Here is a 16,872-nt window from a genome sequence, read left to right as displayed (position 1 = left end):
ACAAGTGCCATTTTCTTGAAGCTAAACTTTACATATGATCGTCATTCCGTAGCAAATATGGCTCCCGTTGTAATGGGTTACTGGAGCCATGTTTGGAGACATATCTGGGAATTACACTTGGCCTCTTGTGTCTGGTGCGGTCTGTGCGCTGATTAGCTGGTTTAAACGTCAATCATACTGTTCTTGTCATCTATTGGTGTGGTGGGCGGGACGATGGATGAGGAGGCGCTGTGTGATTGGCTATTTGGCGCCGCACGCGGTACACAAAGCCCGTCCCTTTGTAAGGGTCACTCCAGCGGTTTGAAATCACTGACGTTTAGCTGTTCTCAAAGGTGATTGGCTGATGACTTAGTGACGTCATTGTCATGCAGTCAGCCGCGTTCCCATTTGCTGGAGCTCAGAAACTTTTGTGGATCCGAGCTGACAGAGGTGAGACGGTGTACCGGGGCCCCCGGTGAGCATTAGGGGCCACAGGCTGGAGCTGCAGCAGGGATGTCTGTGCTTCTGAACACAAATCCCTGCATCCTTTACAGCTGTGACGTCATATAGACTTGTGTGACATCATGCGGTTTCCCCCTTTCAGGTTGTCCGATATTGGTGGGCTGCGGTGATTCCTAGGGGGAAGGGCTGAGCGGTGGCCCCGCCTCCTGCGCCGCTCCCTGTGACCTATGTGTTTTCTCTCCGCAGTCTGGTCCTGATTCCTTGGTGACGTCATGGAGAAGGTTCGCTGCCCTGAGCACGGTGAGTAACCGCAGAGTAGTCCCTGACATGGCGGCCATTGCTGATTGGTCGTCCACGAGTCATGTGACCATCGTTGTGTCCGTTCTTCAGGTGTTGTTTGTCTGCTGAAAACTGGGACCCGTGAAGGGCCCAACAAGGGGAGGAGCTTCTACGTCTGCCCAGCCAACCGCGGCCAGGCCTGCCCGTTTACCCGGCCCACAGAGTAAGGGGGTGCAGAGTCGGGGGAGGGGGTGAATGCTACCTCCGGGGAGGGGCAGATGATGGCGGCTGCCGGTAACACTGTCTCCCCCGTTCCAGGCTCCCGCCATCGCGCTGTCTGCTGCATGACGACGCTCAGCTGGACCTGCAGGCTCTGGTGAAGCAGGACCCTGGGAGCTACAGGTGAGGCCGCCGTCCTGTAGGAGAAGTGCCTGATGAGGGTGATGATGGTGATGATGATTCCACTGATCTCTGCAGGTTGTTTTATCGCTGTATGAAGAGTGAGGGGAAGAAGTTCTGCGGCAGCGTCCCCTGGAAGGAGGTAACGACCCATTACGGGGGATGTCTGGTCTCAGGGGAAAGCTGGAGAACCCTCAGGATCTGCCTGAAATAAAGAGGTGGTAAGTACTTACCTGACCCATCCAGCTGCCCTGAGTCTCCCGGCTAGGCTCTATTGTCCAGCTGAGGCCAACCACTGGCCTCAGTGCTGCTTCCAACAAGACCAGTGATTGGCTGCAGCTGGACAACAGAGGCTAGCCAGGAGAACGGCAGCGCCGGTGCAGTGTCTGTCAGGTAAGTACTTGCCAGGTCTTTATTGCAGGTGGATCCTGAGGGTTGTCCAGCTTCCTTCTGAACCTGTGTCTAGGAAAGCTGTCACTGCTCCCAGGGTTAGCTGTGTATCTGCCATGTACTGGCGCAGCAATTTGTCAGGGATATAAAGCAAATAATTTATTTATAAAAAGAAAAAAAACGAATGGCTCAAAAGAAAAATTATTCAAATGATATTGATCCGTGAGGTGGACATATAGACACCTCAAAAAGAGTTTGATCGAGAACCTAATTATTTTGTCCAATCAGTAAGAACAGGGTACAAGCGTCTATGCAAAATATAAATGATTTATTATACAATAATTTAAAATGCAAATTAATCGATGTAAATTTAAATGATATGCAGTAGATGGTGCCATCAGAACACAAATTTATCAGCGCTCTATTCTATTTTACCAACACAAGAATTTTATGCGATACTGCTTTTAATTATGAGAGATAAAAAAATCAATTGATTATGCACAGAAATTCAATCAATAAAATTAGATGCGAACCCTTTCCCTACCAATGTCGGATAATGGTAGTATCGCAATAAAACTTATAAATTATCAGCTTGATATTGAATTATGGAACAAATATTTCCATGAGAGTTTCTCCAATATTATCTCCTTTATTCAGTCATATGCATCGTAACTGAAATCGGGGACAATATTGATGTAGCAACGAACGTTACACATCCACAAATAGGCGGGTATCTGACTAAGTAACAAGCCAATTAATTTATATCAATACCACATATAACAGTATACATTACCTAAAGATGTAGGTGGAAGGCAGAGTCTAAGGGAGGTCAGTTCTCCAAAATGTCCTGATATTCAAGATCCTTCTCCCGGCTCTCTTTGGTCTTTGTTTCTTTCTTTCCTTCCCTCTCCTTTTTTGGTATGTGGTTTCTTAACCAAAACATATCAGATGAGCACACCTTCCTAGTTTTGAACTTTCCAATCATTGTCGATAGGCGTGTACATTGATAAGGAATGTGATGTCATAACACTACCCAGAATGCATTTTTGCTACTGGTGTAGTGTTACCTGCTCATACCTAGGTGGCACTGTTGTATAAGCATCATACCATTAAGGGTTAACTCATACATGCCTGACATCTTCAATACTACACACCTCTTACATCTGGAGGCCTTGTCTCCGAGCTGAGGGACAAACTTTGATACATGAATGTATACTTTGAGGAACATCTAGACAATTCTCACACTGTGGAATTCATGTTCAGATAAGAAATACAATGAAGCCTCTACTTCTGCAGGTGTCGTGTATCTTCTAAATGTATAATTAATTGTTACAATAACAGTAGTTCTCTTGAACGACGCAGTAAACTTCCCAAGGACTTACTTCGGCCTACATTAAAATCCATACAAAATAGTGAATTGCTCTTAAAGGCAATGAATATCCATTATAACTAGACTAAGTAAATAACACTTCTGAAAAGGCATAACAACTTCTGTGGCAGATCTCAGGAGGCCATGATGGCAGCTTTGTCGGTTGTTGCTGGATTTCTTCTGAGACAAATGTGTAGATGATAAAATGGAGGAGGGGCGCAACATTCACCCCGTGTCCTCTTCTTTCAGGAGCCAAAGTGCAAAGTGACTGCGAGGTGCGACCTTCCTGCAGAGAAGACGGAAAAACCTCAGAGGAATCCCTTCAAAGTGATCAACGATAATCCCAGACTTGGTGCCTGGAAACAGGTCAGCGAGGAGCGGAAGCGCAGCTCTGAGGAGAGTGGCGAGGTGAAGGCTGCCGAGAACCAGAGAAATAACGGAGAAGAAAAGGCTGATGAGATCCAGACGAAGAGCAGAGAGGAAAAGGTTGACGAGATCGGGAGGAAGAGCGGCGAAGAGGCAAAGAGCCAAGAGAAGAACCCCAATGATAGAGCAAGGAGAAGTTTGGAGGAGAAGACATCCAATCAGGGCTTGAAGAACAGCGGTGAGGAGACGAGGCCCCAGAACAATGCGACAGATCTCAGTAGTGACCGAGGGAGGAAGGTCTGTGAAGCAGATAACAGAGAGAAGCCAGGGAGAACGTCTGAGAGCAGAGCGGCCACTATGGGGAAGAAACCAGAGGACAGATCATGGAGTTGTGAGGTCAGGAGGACCCAGTCTGCCAGCGATGGTGGACAGAAGGTTGTGGAGGACAGTGAACCATCATTTCAGGGATGGAGAGAGAAGGAGCTGCCAGCTGGGGTGACGATAAAGAAGAAGCTTCCAGAGGAGATGGTTCAGAAGGAAGGAGAGTCCTCGAAGGTCACCAGCGTTTCGCCATCAGATCCCAGGCAGGAACCTGCAGACGATGATGACGACGTTGTGTTTGTGAGTTCTCAGCCTGGAAAGGATAAGGTGACAGCACTGAGGCCATCAGGAGAAGGCAAACAGAGAACCATCACCTCCTTCCCAGGCTTCACCCCGCAGGCAGAGGGTCCGAGCTCAGCCGCCCAGCACGCCATGCTCTCGGCTCAGCTGCAGCAGAAGAAGGTGAGGATCTCCCTATGGTCACATGTGGTAAGGTGTGGGATCTCTGCCAGGTAAGGGGTGTCCACCACACAGGCAGGGGCCCCTTGAGTTCACTGGCCTCCTCAGTTTCACCCTAGTCATTGTCCTTTGTCTTTAGTCCTCATTGACTCCGCCCCCAGAGACATCATTGACTTTTATCCCTCATGTATTTCAGGCCACTCTGGCGTCTGTAAACCTGAAGGCGCTGCCAGATGGGGGAGGACGACTCCTGAAACAGGTGCAGGACCTAGAAGATGCACTCGGGTCTCTGTCTCTCTGTAGCCAGGCTGTGATCCAACCAGGTAAAGATGGCGGTGCGGACGGGTGGCATCAGCTGAGGACAGGGTTGGGAGAGGGAGACCAGCAGCTTCAGCTGAGAATGGTGTCAGGAGGGCAGGGCCGTTGGAGGGTGACTTCGGAGGAGGACTGGGCCAGGGAAGGGCAGCATCAGGAGAGGACGGGGCCGAGAGAGGGTGGTCTTACGTGTGGACTGGGCAAGGAAAGTGCTGAAGACAGGGTTGTCAAAAGGAGGTATGGGGGGGGGGGGGGGGGGGGAGATCGCTGTTAGCAGAAAACTGGAATAGGGGATGATTCTGTTAGGGGCAGGTGGGTGATGGGGCTGTTGGGTGTTGTCAGGGAAGGGTGGGAGCGGGGGAGGACGGGGCCGGTGGGTGGTCATGTTAGGGGAGGGGTGAGCCCAGCAGCGGGCGCAGTAGGTGGGGCTGGAGCAGTAGTGAGTGACAGTTTTTCTTCTACTCCTCCAGGTAGAGCTGAAGAGATGAGACCAAAGCCTGACCCTGGCAACGTGTTGAGCAGCGCCGGCCCAGCGGAGGGAAATCGAGGGGTAAAGCCTTTGAGCTTCCATGAGCTTCCTCCCAGTGCCCTGGGCCTCCAAGGGTTAACCATGAGCCAGAACTACAGCAGCCTGTATGGGGGTGAGTGGCGGGTCACATCTAGTGGTGGAGGGGTCCGTGGGGGCGTTGTGGTCCGGATATGACATGTATGAGTCACATGATCGCAGGAGTCCACTCCTCACCAAATCTTCCTGACATCCGCAGCCTGTGACTCTCCCGCTCACTACGACTCCCACCATGTCCCTGGAGCTGCCGACCACTGCCATCATTGCAGCTGTCAGGACATGCTGGGTGTTGTAGTTCCCTTACATTGGAGAGACTCGGATTGCATGAATAGTCTGGTATGATTGGCGGTGCTCCACCATTTTGTTGCTGATGCTCTGCCCTCAGGACTCTTTCTTATTGGCTGTCTCCTCAGTGGCCCCGCAGTGGCAGAGTCTGTACGGCGGGAGAATGACGGAAGAAAAGCTCTTTGCTGTTAGAAATGCGACAAGTGAGGCCATCGACCACCTCCACAAGAGCCTGGAATCCTGCCCCGGTCCGGAGAACACCACGGAGGACCCCCGAGGCCTGAAGGTAAACGCATTGACCCCCAGGTGTGGCCCCCACACCTCTCCTTGTATCGGCAGTGTAACTTCAGCTTCGTATTCCAGGTCCCGCTGCTCCTGCACCAGAAACAAGCCCTGGCCTGGCTACAGTGGAGGGAGGCTCAGCAGCCGCAGGGAGGGATTCTGGGTAAGTGGCCCCGCTCATTGTTCTGTCCTCTACAGTGGCCCCAGAGCTGAACTCAAAATGGTGCACAGCCCCGGAAACGGGGAAGGAAAACCTTCTACAGGAAACGATCCGCTAGAAATAAGTCTGGTCACTGTATTATTTATAGGGACATTGATGGCCTGTCACTATGGGTGCAGGTCCCACCTCAGGGACCAGCTCCTATCCAGATGGCATGACCCCTGCACCGCCACCTCTCCATTCACCTCTATGGCACTGCCAGGAATAGCAGAGCCAGCGGTGTGTGGAGGGCGGCCGCTCTCTGGTCACGTTCTAGGTGTGGGCCCCACATCTGGGACCTGCTCCTATCTGACATTGATGGAACGGGTTCTACAGCTGTATCGCCACCAGTTCTGAGATTTGGGAAGGAATAGACGTAACGCGACAGGTGTAAAAAAAAAAATAAAAAAAGTTTTAGTAAAGTAACAGTCATCGAGGCTGTGAACACATGAGTGAGCTCCCCACCGACCAGTCCCCAACATGGCACCCGGCCGATGCCAGAGGTGGTGGCAGCAAGACACATCTGACCCTGACCACGTCCTCGGTGGAGCTGCTCTCTTGGATGTTTTCTCCTGGCCCCTCCTAAAGGTCTTCAGTATGCAGGACAGACGGACAGTTACTTCAGGAACGCAGCCTGGTACCAGGTACCGCTAACTGCATTATTGTTTTATTTTTGTTCGGTGGCAGACGGGTCGCTGGAAGCTGTTTCTTACCACACCTGGTCATTAACTTGGGCTGCATCCGGCCACTGCTGCGGTCGTCGGTCAGTTCCCGGCCACTGCTGCGGTCGTCGGTCAGTTCCCGGCCACTGCTGCGGTCGTCGGTCAGTTCCCGGCCACTGCTGCGGTCGTCGGTCAGTTCCCGGCCACTGGGACCGCTGGCGGTCGTCGTCTTAGCACATTTCATGCACAGTGGTCTTCAGTGGCCGACGTCCCCAGATTCCCCTGTGACGTGTCTTTTTTTTTTTTATACATTTGTTGATCAATTCTTCAGATTATACAGCCACCACTAGAGGGAGCTCACTGCATACAGATTATACAGCCACCACTAGAGGGAGCTCACTACATACAGATTATACAGCCACCACTAGAGGGAGCTCACTGCATACAGATTATACAGCCACCACTAGAGGGAGCTCACTGCATACAGATTATACAGCCACCACTAGAGGGAGCTCACTGCATACAGATTATACAGCCACCACTAGAGGGAGCTCACTGCATACAGATTATACAGCCACCACTAGAGGGAGCTCACTGCATACAGATTATACAGTCACCACTAGAGGGAGCTCACTGCATACAGATTATACAGCCACCACTAGAGGGAGCTCACTGCATACAGATTATACAGCCACCACTAGAGGGAGCTCACTGCATACAGATTATACAGCCACCACTAGAGGGAGCTCACTACATACAGATTATACAGCCACCACTAGAGGGAGCTCACTACATACAGATTATACAGCCACCACTAGAGGGAGCTCACTACAAACAGATTATACAGCCACCACTAGAGGGAGCTCACTACATACAGAGTATACAGCCACCACTAGAGGGAGCTCACTACATACAGAGTATACAGCCACCACTAGAGGAGCTCACTACATACAGATTATACAGCCACCACTAGAGGGAGCTCACTGCATACAGATTATACAGCCACCACTAGAGGGAGCTCACTACAAACAGATTATACAGCCACCACTAGAGGGAGCTCACTACATACAGATTATACAGTCACCACTAGAGGGAGCTCACTACATACAGATTATACAGCCATCACTAGAGGGAGCTCACTACATACAGATTATACAGCCACCACTAGAGGGAGCTCACTACATACAGATTATACAGCCACCGCTAGAGGGCTCACTACATACAGATTATACAGCCACCACTAGGGGGAGCTCACTACATACAGATTATACAGCCACCACTAGAGGGAGCTCAGTACATACAGATTATACAGCCACCACTAGAGGGAGCTCAGTACATACAGATTATACAGCCACCACTAGAGGGAGCTCACTACATACAGATTATACAGCCACCACTAGAGGGAGCTCACTACATACAGATTATACAGTCACCACTAGAGGGAGCTCACTACGTACAGATTATATAGGTATGTCTCTTTTCTCTGCAGCCGATGACATGGGTTTGGGGAAGACGCTGACCATGATCGCCCTCATTCTTGTCCAGAAACAGCGACAGAAGTCAGAGGAGAAAGAGAAGAAATTGGAGTCCTGGATCTCTAAAACAGGTGGATGATGGGAATACCCTGGTCTGTCTGGTGTTTTTTTTTTTTTGGGGGTTTACTGTCCGGTCTAGCAGGGGTGATGGAAACATAGAAGGCTATCTTTCCCATCTGTTCCCAGACTCCACGCTGACTGTTTCCCGTGGGACTCTCATTATCTGTCCGGCCTCACTGGTTCATCATTGGAAGAAGGAAGTGGAGAAGAGAGTGAGTGACGGGCGCCTGCGGGTTTACCTGTATCATGGCGCCAACCGGGAGAAGGACTGTAAGATGTGAGTAAGATGGCGGCATTACCCGGTACATGACCCTAGATGGCGGCATTGCCCGGTACATGACCCTAGATGGCGGCATTGCCCCACACATGACCCTAGATGGTGGCATTGCCCCGTGCAGTGGTCCTTTTTTTAAAAGGGTTTTCTGACATTTTGATACTGATGACGACCTATTCTCAGCATTGGTCATCAGTATCTGATCGGTCGGGGTCCGACACCCAGGAGGTCATCAGTATTAAAAGTTAAGAAATCAGCTTTATATGGGGCTATCCAACCTCTTTAATGACACCTCCACCCCTAATGCCTGGGCCCTTCGCATACATTATACTTACCTGCTCCCCAGCACCTACGTCGCTCCAGATCCCTGCATTGCCGATCAAATGGGGGAGCAGCCAATAGCAGGCCGTGAGGATGGGCGGAGGGGAGCGGTGGGGAGGCCCGCACTGATCAGACATTCATGACCTGTCCAAGGTCATCGGTATTAAAATGTAAGAAGACCGCTTTATCCAAACCCTACAATGACCCCTCCATTTCCCCCCGCCCGGGTGAGGAGGGGAGGGGAAAAGCTGCGGTAAGGATGGGCATTGGGGAAGCGGGGCGCGGTGGTACTGGAGTTAGTGTGTATGGTGAGGGTGACACAAAACTGGCATCGCCACACTCCGACCCCGGGGCCCATGACGGCCTTGTGACCGGCATCACTCGGGGGCCCCTGACAGTCATGTGATCAGCGGCACTCGGGGCCCGGTGGTTTTATTCACATTTATTGGGAGGTAGAATAAAGGGGAACCTAAATGCAGAATTCTGCTGTTCTGCGAAACTGATTGTGGAAGTGACTCTGTGTCAGGGCGACTGTGCCCGTCGGTGTTGTCAGGGGGGCGCCGAGCTCCAGATACACTGCTGAGAATAAACTCTGGAGCTTTACTACATCTCTGCCTCCTGTCCCTGAATGGAAACATGAATCTGAACATGAAAAGCTGAAAAACCTTTCTGTCTCTGCTCAGCTGATGGTTTGTTACAGTGTATCAGTGTAGACTGTCCTCTGTCCTATTGTTACAATGTATCCGTTGGGGTGGTGCCAGTCTGTTTAGATGGCGGAGGATTGTGTGGGCGTGACGCAACTGTAACAATTCCCCTGCTGTAAGAACTTGTTTTCAGACTATTGATGGAAACCACCTTGTTTCCAATCACTAAGAGCAAGCAGAGGTCTTGAAAAGGAGGTGAGGTGAATGTGTCATCTGTGTGTGTCGCCCCCTCTAGGCTGGCGCAGTACGACATTGTGGTCACCACCTATAGCCTCGTGTCCAAAGAGATTCCTGCAAAGAAGGAGGAAGGGGAGGCACCGGCCAAAGACCAGGACCTGGAGGTGGGTGACCGTCTGCACCCTATGGAAACCCTGCGTCACATCACGTCTTATACTCCAGTCACAGCCAGAGCTGCAGTCTGTATTCTAGCGTTGCATCACACATTATACTTCAGTCACATCCAGAGCTGCAGTCTGGATTCAGTAGTCATGTCTTATACTCCAGTCACATCCAGAGCTGCAGTCAGTATTCTAGTGTTACATCACGTCTTATACTCCAGACACATCCAGAGCTGCAGTCACAGTTCTGCTAGCTTAGGCTCTCGGGCTATAACCTCTCCTCTGTCCTTTGCTGTGTTGTATGAGATGTGGTCACCCTGCTGCCCGGTGTGAGCACTACATCTCCCAGCATGCCGTGCAGTCCAGTCACTCTGGGGGCGTTCTCATTGCAGGACCGGGCGGCCTCCTCTCCTCTGCTGCGTCTGGCCTGGGCCCGCATCATTCTGGATGAGGCTCACAATATTAAAAACCCCAAGGTGCAGACGTCCATCGCCGTGTGCAAGCTGAGAGCCGGGGCCCGCTGGGCAGTGACCGGGACCCCCATACAGAACAACCTACTGGACCTCTACTCTCTGCTGAGGTGAGTAGACCGATGGCCCACCATCTGTACACAGCGCCATACAGTGGTCACATGACCTCGACATCTACATTAGTGGTTCTCTAACCTCCTGGGCAGCACTGAAGGTGCTCGCAGTCATCAGTGGAGGTATCTCCTGCAGGTTCCTGGTCCTCAGTGGAGGTGTTTTTTTGTCTCCTGCTACTCCCAATAGTCCTCTGGAGGGATCTCCTGTCTCCTTGCAGGTTCCTGCTCTTCAAATTTCTCAGTGGAAATCTCTTCTGCAGGTTCCTACTCCTCATAGTTCTCAATGGTAGTAATTCCTGTCTCCTCCAAGTTTCTGCTCCTCATAGTCTTCTGTGGAGGTATCTCCGGTTTCCTTCAGGTTCTTGCTCTTCATAGTCCTCAGTGGAGGTTTCTCCTGCAGTTTCTTGCTCCTCATAATCCTCCGTTAAGGTATCTTCTGTCTCCTGCTGCTCTTCATAGTCCTCCGAAGAGGTATCTCCTGTTTTCTGCAGGTTCTTGCTCTTCATAGTCCTCCGTGGAGGTATCTCCTACAGTTTTTTGCTCCTCAGTGGAGGGAGGTGCATGCTCCTCATAGTTCTCAAGATATCTTCTGTCTCCTGCTGCTCCTCATAGTCCTCAGTGGAGGTATCTCTTGCAGTTTATTGCTCCTCATAGTCTTCAGTGGGAGTTTCTCCTGTCACCTGCAGGTTTCTGCTCCTCATAGTTTTCAGATGAGATATCTTCTGTCTCCTATTGCTCCTCAGTGGAGGTATCTCATGAAGTTTCCTGCTCCTCATAGTCCTCGGTGGAGGTATCTCCTGCAGGTCCCTGCTCCTCATAGTCCTCGGTGGAGGTATCTCCTGCAGGTCCCTGCTCCTCATAGTCCTCGGTGGAGGTATCTCCTGCAGGTTCCTGCTCCTCATAGTCCTCGGTGGAGGTATCTCCTGCAGGTCCCTGCTCCTCATAGTCCTCGGTGGAGGTATCTCCTGAAGGTCCCTGCTCCTCATAGTCCTCGGTGGAGGTATCTCCTGCAGGTCCCTGCTCCTCATAGTCCTCGGTGGAGGTAACTCCTGCAGGTTCCTGCTCCTCATAGTCTTCAGTGGCGATTTCTCCTGTCTCCTGCAGGTTCCTGCGCTGCTCCCCGTTTGATGAGTTCAAGCTGTGGAAAAGTCAGGTGGACAACGGCAGCAGGAAAGGAGGCGAGCGGCTGACAATCCTGACCAAGAGCTTGCTGCTGCGGAGGACCAAAGACCAGCTGGACCACATGGGGCGACCACTGGTAACGCCCCCTCAGGGATGAGACTATGGGGCGGAGTAGTAAAGAGCAGCAGGTCTGTTAGTAGATCCGGTGCCTGTTGTGCCGTCCGTACGACAGACAATTCAGGTTCACTATAATTTTCTTCAATCTTTGGCGCAGATTATAGTAAATCTCTGGAGGCTCCGCCCCTTCCGCTAAATCCAGACCACGCCCCCACAATTGGCGAGACAATCGTAAAACAACATAATTTTACAATAATGGTGCAGATGGACGCGGTCAGGAGCCTGGCGCAGAAGGTGTAATGAGTTCACTGCGCGGGTCCTCGAGGATTCTGGGGGTGGATTGTACATGGACACCACATTATCTGCAGGTGTCGGGGTTCAGTGTAAATGACCCCCATTTTCTGGCTTCAGGTTGATCTCCCCCAGAGGACGAGCGAGCTGCATCAGCTGACCTTATCCCCTCAGGAGCAGGCCGTGTACGATGTGATATTTGCCCGATCCAGGTGAGGCCCACATACTGGGGTCCCCTCCGATGATGTAGTGGTAGGTGGGTGAGGTCAGTGAAATGGGGAGGAGCCTGTGCAGTGGGTTGGTGGTAGATGTAGTGAGGAGGAGTCAGTGCAGCAGGTAGGTGGTCGGTGGGGCGGGGCCAGTGTGGCGGGTAGAGAAGGGGGCTGGTGTGTTGGTTAGATGGCCGGTGGAGAAGCGGCAGTATAGTGGGTGAGGTTGGGGAGGGGGGGGGGGTACGGTGTGGTGGGTAGAAGGGGTGGTTGCAGTGTGGTGGGCAGAAATGGGGGGGGGGGGGGGTGCAGTCTGTAGATAGGGGTAGATGTACGGGGTGGTTGCAGTGGGGTCAGGGGTCCGGACTCTCTCACTCTCATGTTTTGTTTTTCTTTTCTGCTCAGATCGACGCTCCAGCATTACCTGAGGAGACACGGAGGCGCCTCACACACAGACTCCGGGAGCGCAGACAATCCCTTTGACAAAGGTACAGGCCTCCTGGTGGCTCACGCCTCACTCTTTTTGGCCTCCTGGTGGCTCACGCCTCACTCTTTTTGGCCTCCTGGTGGCTCACGCCTCACTCTTTTTGGCCTCCTGGTGGCTCACGCCTCACTCTTTTTGGCCTCCTGGTGGCTCACGCCTCACTCTTTTTGGCCTCCTGGTGGCTCACGCCTCACTCTTTTTGGCCTCCTGGTGGCTCACGCCTCACTCTTTTTGGCCTCCTGGTGGCTCACGCCTCACTCTTTTTGGCCTCCTGGTGGCTCACGCCTCACTCTTTTTGGCCTCCTGGTGGCTCACGCCTCACTCTTTTGGCCTCCTGGTGGCTCACGCCTCACTCTTTTTTGGCCTCCTGGTGGCTCACGCCTCACTCTTTTTGGCCTCCTGGTGGTTCACGCCTCACTCTTTTTGGCCTCCTGGTGGCTCACGCCTCACTCTTTGGCCTCCTCTTTATCCCCCGTGACGATAACTCTCCTTTCTGACAGTTGCTCGGGAGTTCGGCCCCAGTCAGGGTGACGTTTCGGCCCCGCCGCTTCCTCAGGGATCCAGCACCGTCCACATCCTGTCACTTCTGCTCCGCCTGCGCCAGTGCTGCGGCCACTTATCTCTGCTGAAGACGGTAAGTGCCCCAGGGTGGATGGGCCAGGTGATGGTCCATAGGACAAGTAATCGGGTCACCGTGTGATAATATAGAGGTGATGTTGATGTGACCGTCTGTCCCCTCACCCCAGACTCTGGACCAGCTTGAGCTGAAGAATGAGGGGCTGAGCCTGACCCTGGAAGAGCAACTCAATGCCCTGACCTTGTGTGAACTTCAGAGCCCAGACCCCAAGTCCACCGTCTCCCTGAACGGAACCAACTTCCAGGCTGAACTGTTTGAGAGCGAAAGTGGAAGCACCAAGGTGAGAAAACTGGGAGGTCAAGAGTAGTCAGTGATACCAGGACCTCAGGATAAAAACTGGGGGGTCGTGTGTAGTCAGTGATGCCAGGACCTCAGGATGAAAACTGGGGGGTCGTGTGTAGTCAGTGATGCCAGGACCTCAGGATGAAAACTGGGGGGTCGTGTGTAGTCAGTGATGCCAGGACCTCAGGATGAAAACTGGGGGGTCGTGTGTAGTCAGTGATGCCAGGACCTCAGGATAAAAACTGGGGGGTCGAGAGTAGTCAGTGATGCCAGGACCACAGGATGAAAACTGGGGGGTCGTGTGTAGTAAGAGTGATTCCAGGACCTCAGGATGACAACTGGGGGCTGGGGGGGGGGGGGTCGTGTGTAGTCAGTGATGTCATTGATTTCTTTTTTTTCTCTAGATCGACGCCCTTATCTCCAGACTGAAGACCATAAACTCTAGCGCTGTTCCCCAGAAGAGGTGAGGTCTCTGGGGCCCATGTTTCCCTGGGAGGAGGCTGTTAAAGGGGTTGTGCAATATTATTGGGTACTTTATATATGGCTCACAGTGGGTGTCGTACCCCCCCCCCCCTCCCCCCCCATCGGCGCCGCTGCTCTCGGCTTGTGTGTCACAGCCCGATACAGGAATTGCAGCACTGGCTGCTCAGCCAATCACTGTGAGGCGGCTTTCATATACAAGGCCCATATCTCTATCTGCCACCTCTCCAGAGATATGAGCAGCCGCCCCTTCGGGGTGGGGGGTGGGGGGTGGGGGGGAGGGGGCACTGGCAGAGCTGACAGCTGCAGGAGGAGAGAAAAAATATAGAGAAATGTGTCGTTATCATCGGCGTACTGACCATGAACGCCGTCAATAAATTCCACCAAATGTTAAAATTGCTTTTTTTTTTTTTTTTTTTTTTTTTTCCCCCATCTTTTTTTTCTTTCCCCCCAAAAATAGAATGTTATTTAATGCACTGTATATACCACAGAATGGCTTAAAAAAAAAAAATAAAAAATAAAAAAAAAATCTAATCCCGCAATATAAAAATAAAAAAGTAGAAGAAAAAAAAAATTAAAGGGGTTGTCCAGGTTCAGAGCTGAACCTGGACAGCCCTCCATTTTCACCCCGGCAGCCCCCCTGACATGAGCATCGGAGCAGTTCATGCTCCGATGCTCTCCTTTGCCCTGCGCTAAATCGCGCAGGGCAAAGGCATTTTTCTGAGTTCCGGTGACATACCGGGCTCTCTATGGGGCTGACAGGAACCCCGGTGACGTCACCGGCACTGATGGGCGGGATTTGGCTCTGCCCTAGCCAGTAAAACGGCTAGGGCAGAGCTAAAGCCCGCCCCTCAGAGCCGGTGACGTCACCGAACACACTGCTGGGCGGAAGTTACCGCCCGGCAGTGTGTTATTGTAAACACAAGAGCCTGTGCCCTGCGCGATCTAGCGCAGGGCACGGGAGCGCATCGGAGCATGAGATGCTCCGATGCCAGGCTCAGGAGGGCTGCCGGGGTGAAAATAAGGGTATGTCCGGGTTCAGCTCTGAACCCGGACAACCCCTTTAAGTTCTGACTGCTGGAACACAAAGGGGGAGATGTTACCGCTCCTTAAGGCTAAACTGTACGATGTCCCTAAGGGGTTAACAGTGCAGTTGTGTCCCCGGAGTCGTGCGCCAACAAGATTTACTGCAAACACATTAAAAATCTACGATGATAAAGTGCCATTTTTGGAGGGTTTTTCCCATTTTGATGTGAGGTTAAAGAGCCCTCGGCAGAAGTTATGAGCTCCTCTGCGCCGGCGGCCATGTTGGTTGTCACCCAGCCTTACTGGCGTCCTCTCGTCTGCAGCGTCATCGTGTCGCAGTGGACCAGCATGCTGAGGATTGTGGGCGTCCATCTAAAGCGCATCGGGATGTCTCATGCCACCATCGACGGCTCCGTCAACCCTAAGCTCCGGATGGACCTTGTGGAAGAGTTCAATACCAACCCCCGAGGACCACAGGTAGGAAAGCTGCGGAATTCCCAGCATGCTCTGCAGTGGTCATGTGACCTCAGGATCTGCGCTCTGTGGACGCGGAAGTGACGTCTTTGCGTCTCCCATGCAGGTCATGCTGGTGTCGCTCTGCGCTGGAGGTGTGGGGCTGAACCTGATTGGTGGAAATCACCTCTTCCTGATGGACATGCACTGGTAACAACCTCTTGACCCTGGGGGGTGGGTGTACTGTGGGGGGGTTACATTAGGGGGCGCTGCACAGCGCAGGCTGAGCTTGTCATGTCCAGCACTGAAAACAGTGACTGCAGCTCTGGGTGTGACTGGAGACATGATGGAGCACAGCATTAGAAGAAAGAACGCAAAGGTAAAGTGGGATTAGTCACTGGTAAGTTCTGACCCTGCAGTGTCAGTGTCTACTGCAGTTCTGGCATTCTGTTCATCCTGAGCTGTATGTCCCTCCTAGATGGTCTGAAGCTGAGGATAAACGGCGAGCGGGTCTATGGAGGGGGTGCTATGTAGACCCAACCTCCACTGTCTCCTGACGCAGAGGAGCAGTGGGGGGGGGGGGGGGGGGGGGGCGGTGATTTTGGGGTCCTGAGGTTTCGCTGAACTCAGCTTCCTGTTATATTGTTCCAGGAATCCGGCTTTGGAGGATCAGGCCTGCGACCGGATCTACCGGGTGGGACAGCACAAGGACGTGGTCATTCACAGGTGAGGAGACATCCGGGGACTTACAGCCTCATCCAGACAGCGGAGATCAGCAGCGCCCTCCAGAGGGTGTCCTTCCCCACATCGTCTCTGCGGACGCTCGCCCCTGTCCCGCTGCCCCCGTCTGGTGCGGACGCTCGCCCCTGTCCCGCTGCCCCCGTCTGGTGCGGACGCTCGCCCCTGTCCCGCTGCCCCCGTCTGGTGCGGACGCTCGCCCCCGTCTGGTGCGGACGCTCGCCCCTGTCCCGCTGCCCCCGTCTGGTGCGGACGCTCGCCCCCGTCTGGTGCGGACGCTCGCCCCTGTCCCGCCTGCCGTTCTTTTGCACTGATTGATTAGGGCATTTCTCTTCTTGGCAGGTTCGTCTGTCAGGGGACAGTAGAGGAGAAGATCTCTCAGCTCCAGGAGAAGAAGAAGGATTTGGCCAAGAAGGTTCTGACTGGAAATGGCAGCACGTTCACCAAGCTGACACTGACGGACCTGCGTCTGCTGTTTGGGGTCTAGTTAATGTTTCAGGCACCTCCACAGGTCTCGGGGGCTCTTCTGGCTGACGCGTATATACTGTGCTCAGAGACACTTTATATTTATATGTCCATTGTGTGGCGTTTTCTATATGTGTCGTGTAATAAAGCAATTTTAGATAGGTCTTAAGCCCTGACAGTACTGTAGTGGTGAGCGGCGCTGCGCACACATTGTGATCCAGTGTATACAGGAGATCCAGAGGTCCCTGAGCAGGGAGGAGGAGGTGAGCTGTGACCATCACCTATAGACGTCTGAGAGTGTAGAGAGCATACCCTGTGACAGAGGTCCCTGAGCAGGGAGGAGGAGGAGGTGAGCTGTGACTGTAACCTATAGACATCTATGAGAGTGTAGTGAGCATACCCTGTGACAGGTCCCTGTGCA

General features: G+C 52.6%; 1 protein-coding gene across 2 annotated transcripts; it reads left to right on the top strand.

The window, feature by feature from the left end:
* Nucleotides 1–356: 356 nt before the first annotated feature.
* Nucleotides 357–16,620, top strand: TTF2 (transcription termination factor 2). Of its 2 annotated transcripts, none has more exons than XM_044275237.1 (24): nt 357–429; nt 688–741; nt 832–943; nt 1,039–1,122; nt 1,198–1,261; nt 3,128–4,027; nt 4,221–4,347; nt 4,810–4,980; nt 5,318–5,475; nt 5,553–5,634; nt 7,822–7,938; nt 8,054–8,204; nt 9,462–9,567; nt 9,957–10,144; nt 11,252–11,405; nt 11,798–11,889; nt 12,292–12,374; nt 12,871–13,004; nt 13,117–13,287; nt 13,694–13,752; nt 15,119–15,272; nt 15,376–15,458; nt 15,900–15,974; nt 16,329–16,620. In XM_044275237.1, exons 2-24 carry the CDS (start codon nt 714–716, stop codon nt 16,471–16,473), a joined length of 3,438 nt encoding a protein of 1,145 aa, XP_044131172.1. In that variant the 5' UTR covers nt 357–429; nt 688–713; the 3' UTR covers nt 16,474–16,620. The 2 variants fall into 2 exon arrangements, with proteins under 2 accessions (XP_044131172.1, XP_044131173.1); XM_044275238.1 differs by lacking the exon at nt 357–429 and adding an exon at nt 456–583.
* Nucleotides 16,621–16,872: the final 252 nt, after the last annotated feature.

Source organism: Bufo gargarizans, unplaced genomic scaffold (genome assembly GCF_014858855.1).
Source record: "Bufo gargarizans isolate SCDJY-AF-19 unplaced genomic scaffold, ASM1485885v1 original_scaffold_991_pilon, whole genome shotgun sequence".
NCBI classification, from domain to species: domain Eukaryota; kingdom Metazoa; phylum Chordata; class Amphibia; order Anura; family Bufonidae; genus Bufo; species Bufo gargarizans.
This window is presented reverse-complemented; position numbering and strand designations above follow the sequence as displayed.

What these genes read in the sequence shown, in the direction of transcription:
- TTF2 (XM_044275237.1), top strand. Translation starts at nt 714, where the DNA reads ATGGAGAAGGTTCGCTGCCCTGAGCACG. An exon ending in CGGGAGAAGGACTGTAAGAT is followed by an intron (nt 8,205 to 9,461) that starts GTGAGTAAGATG and finishes CGCCCCCTCTAG; the next exon opens with GCTGGCGCAGTACGACATTG. An exon ending in CCAAAGACCAGGACCTGGAG is followed by an intron (nt 9,568 to 9,956) that starts GTGGGTGACCGT and finishes TTCTCATTGCAG; the next exon opens with GACCGGGCGGCCTCCTCTCC.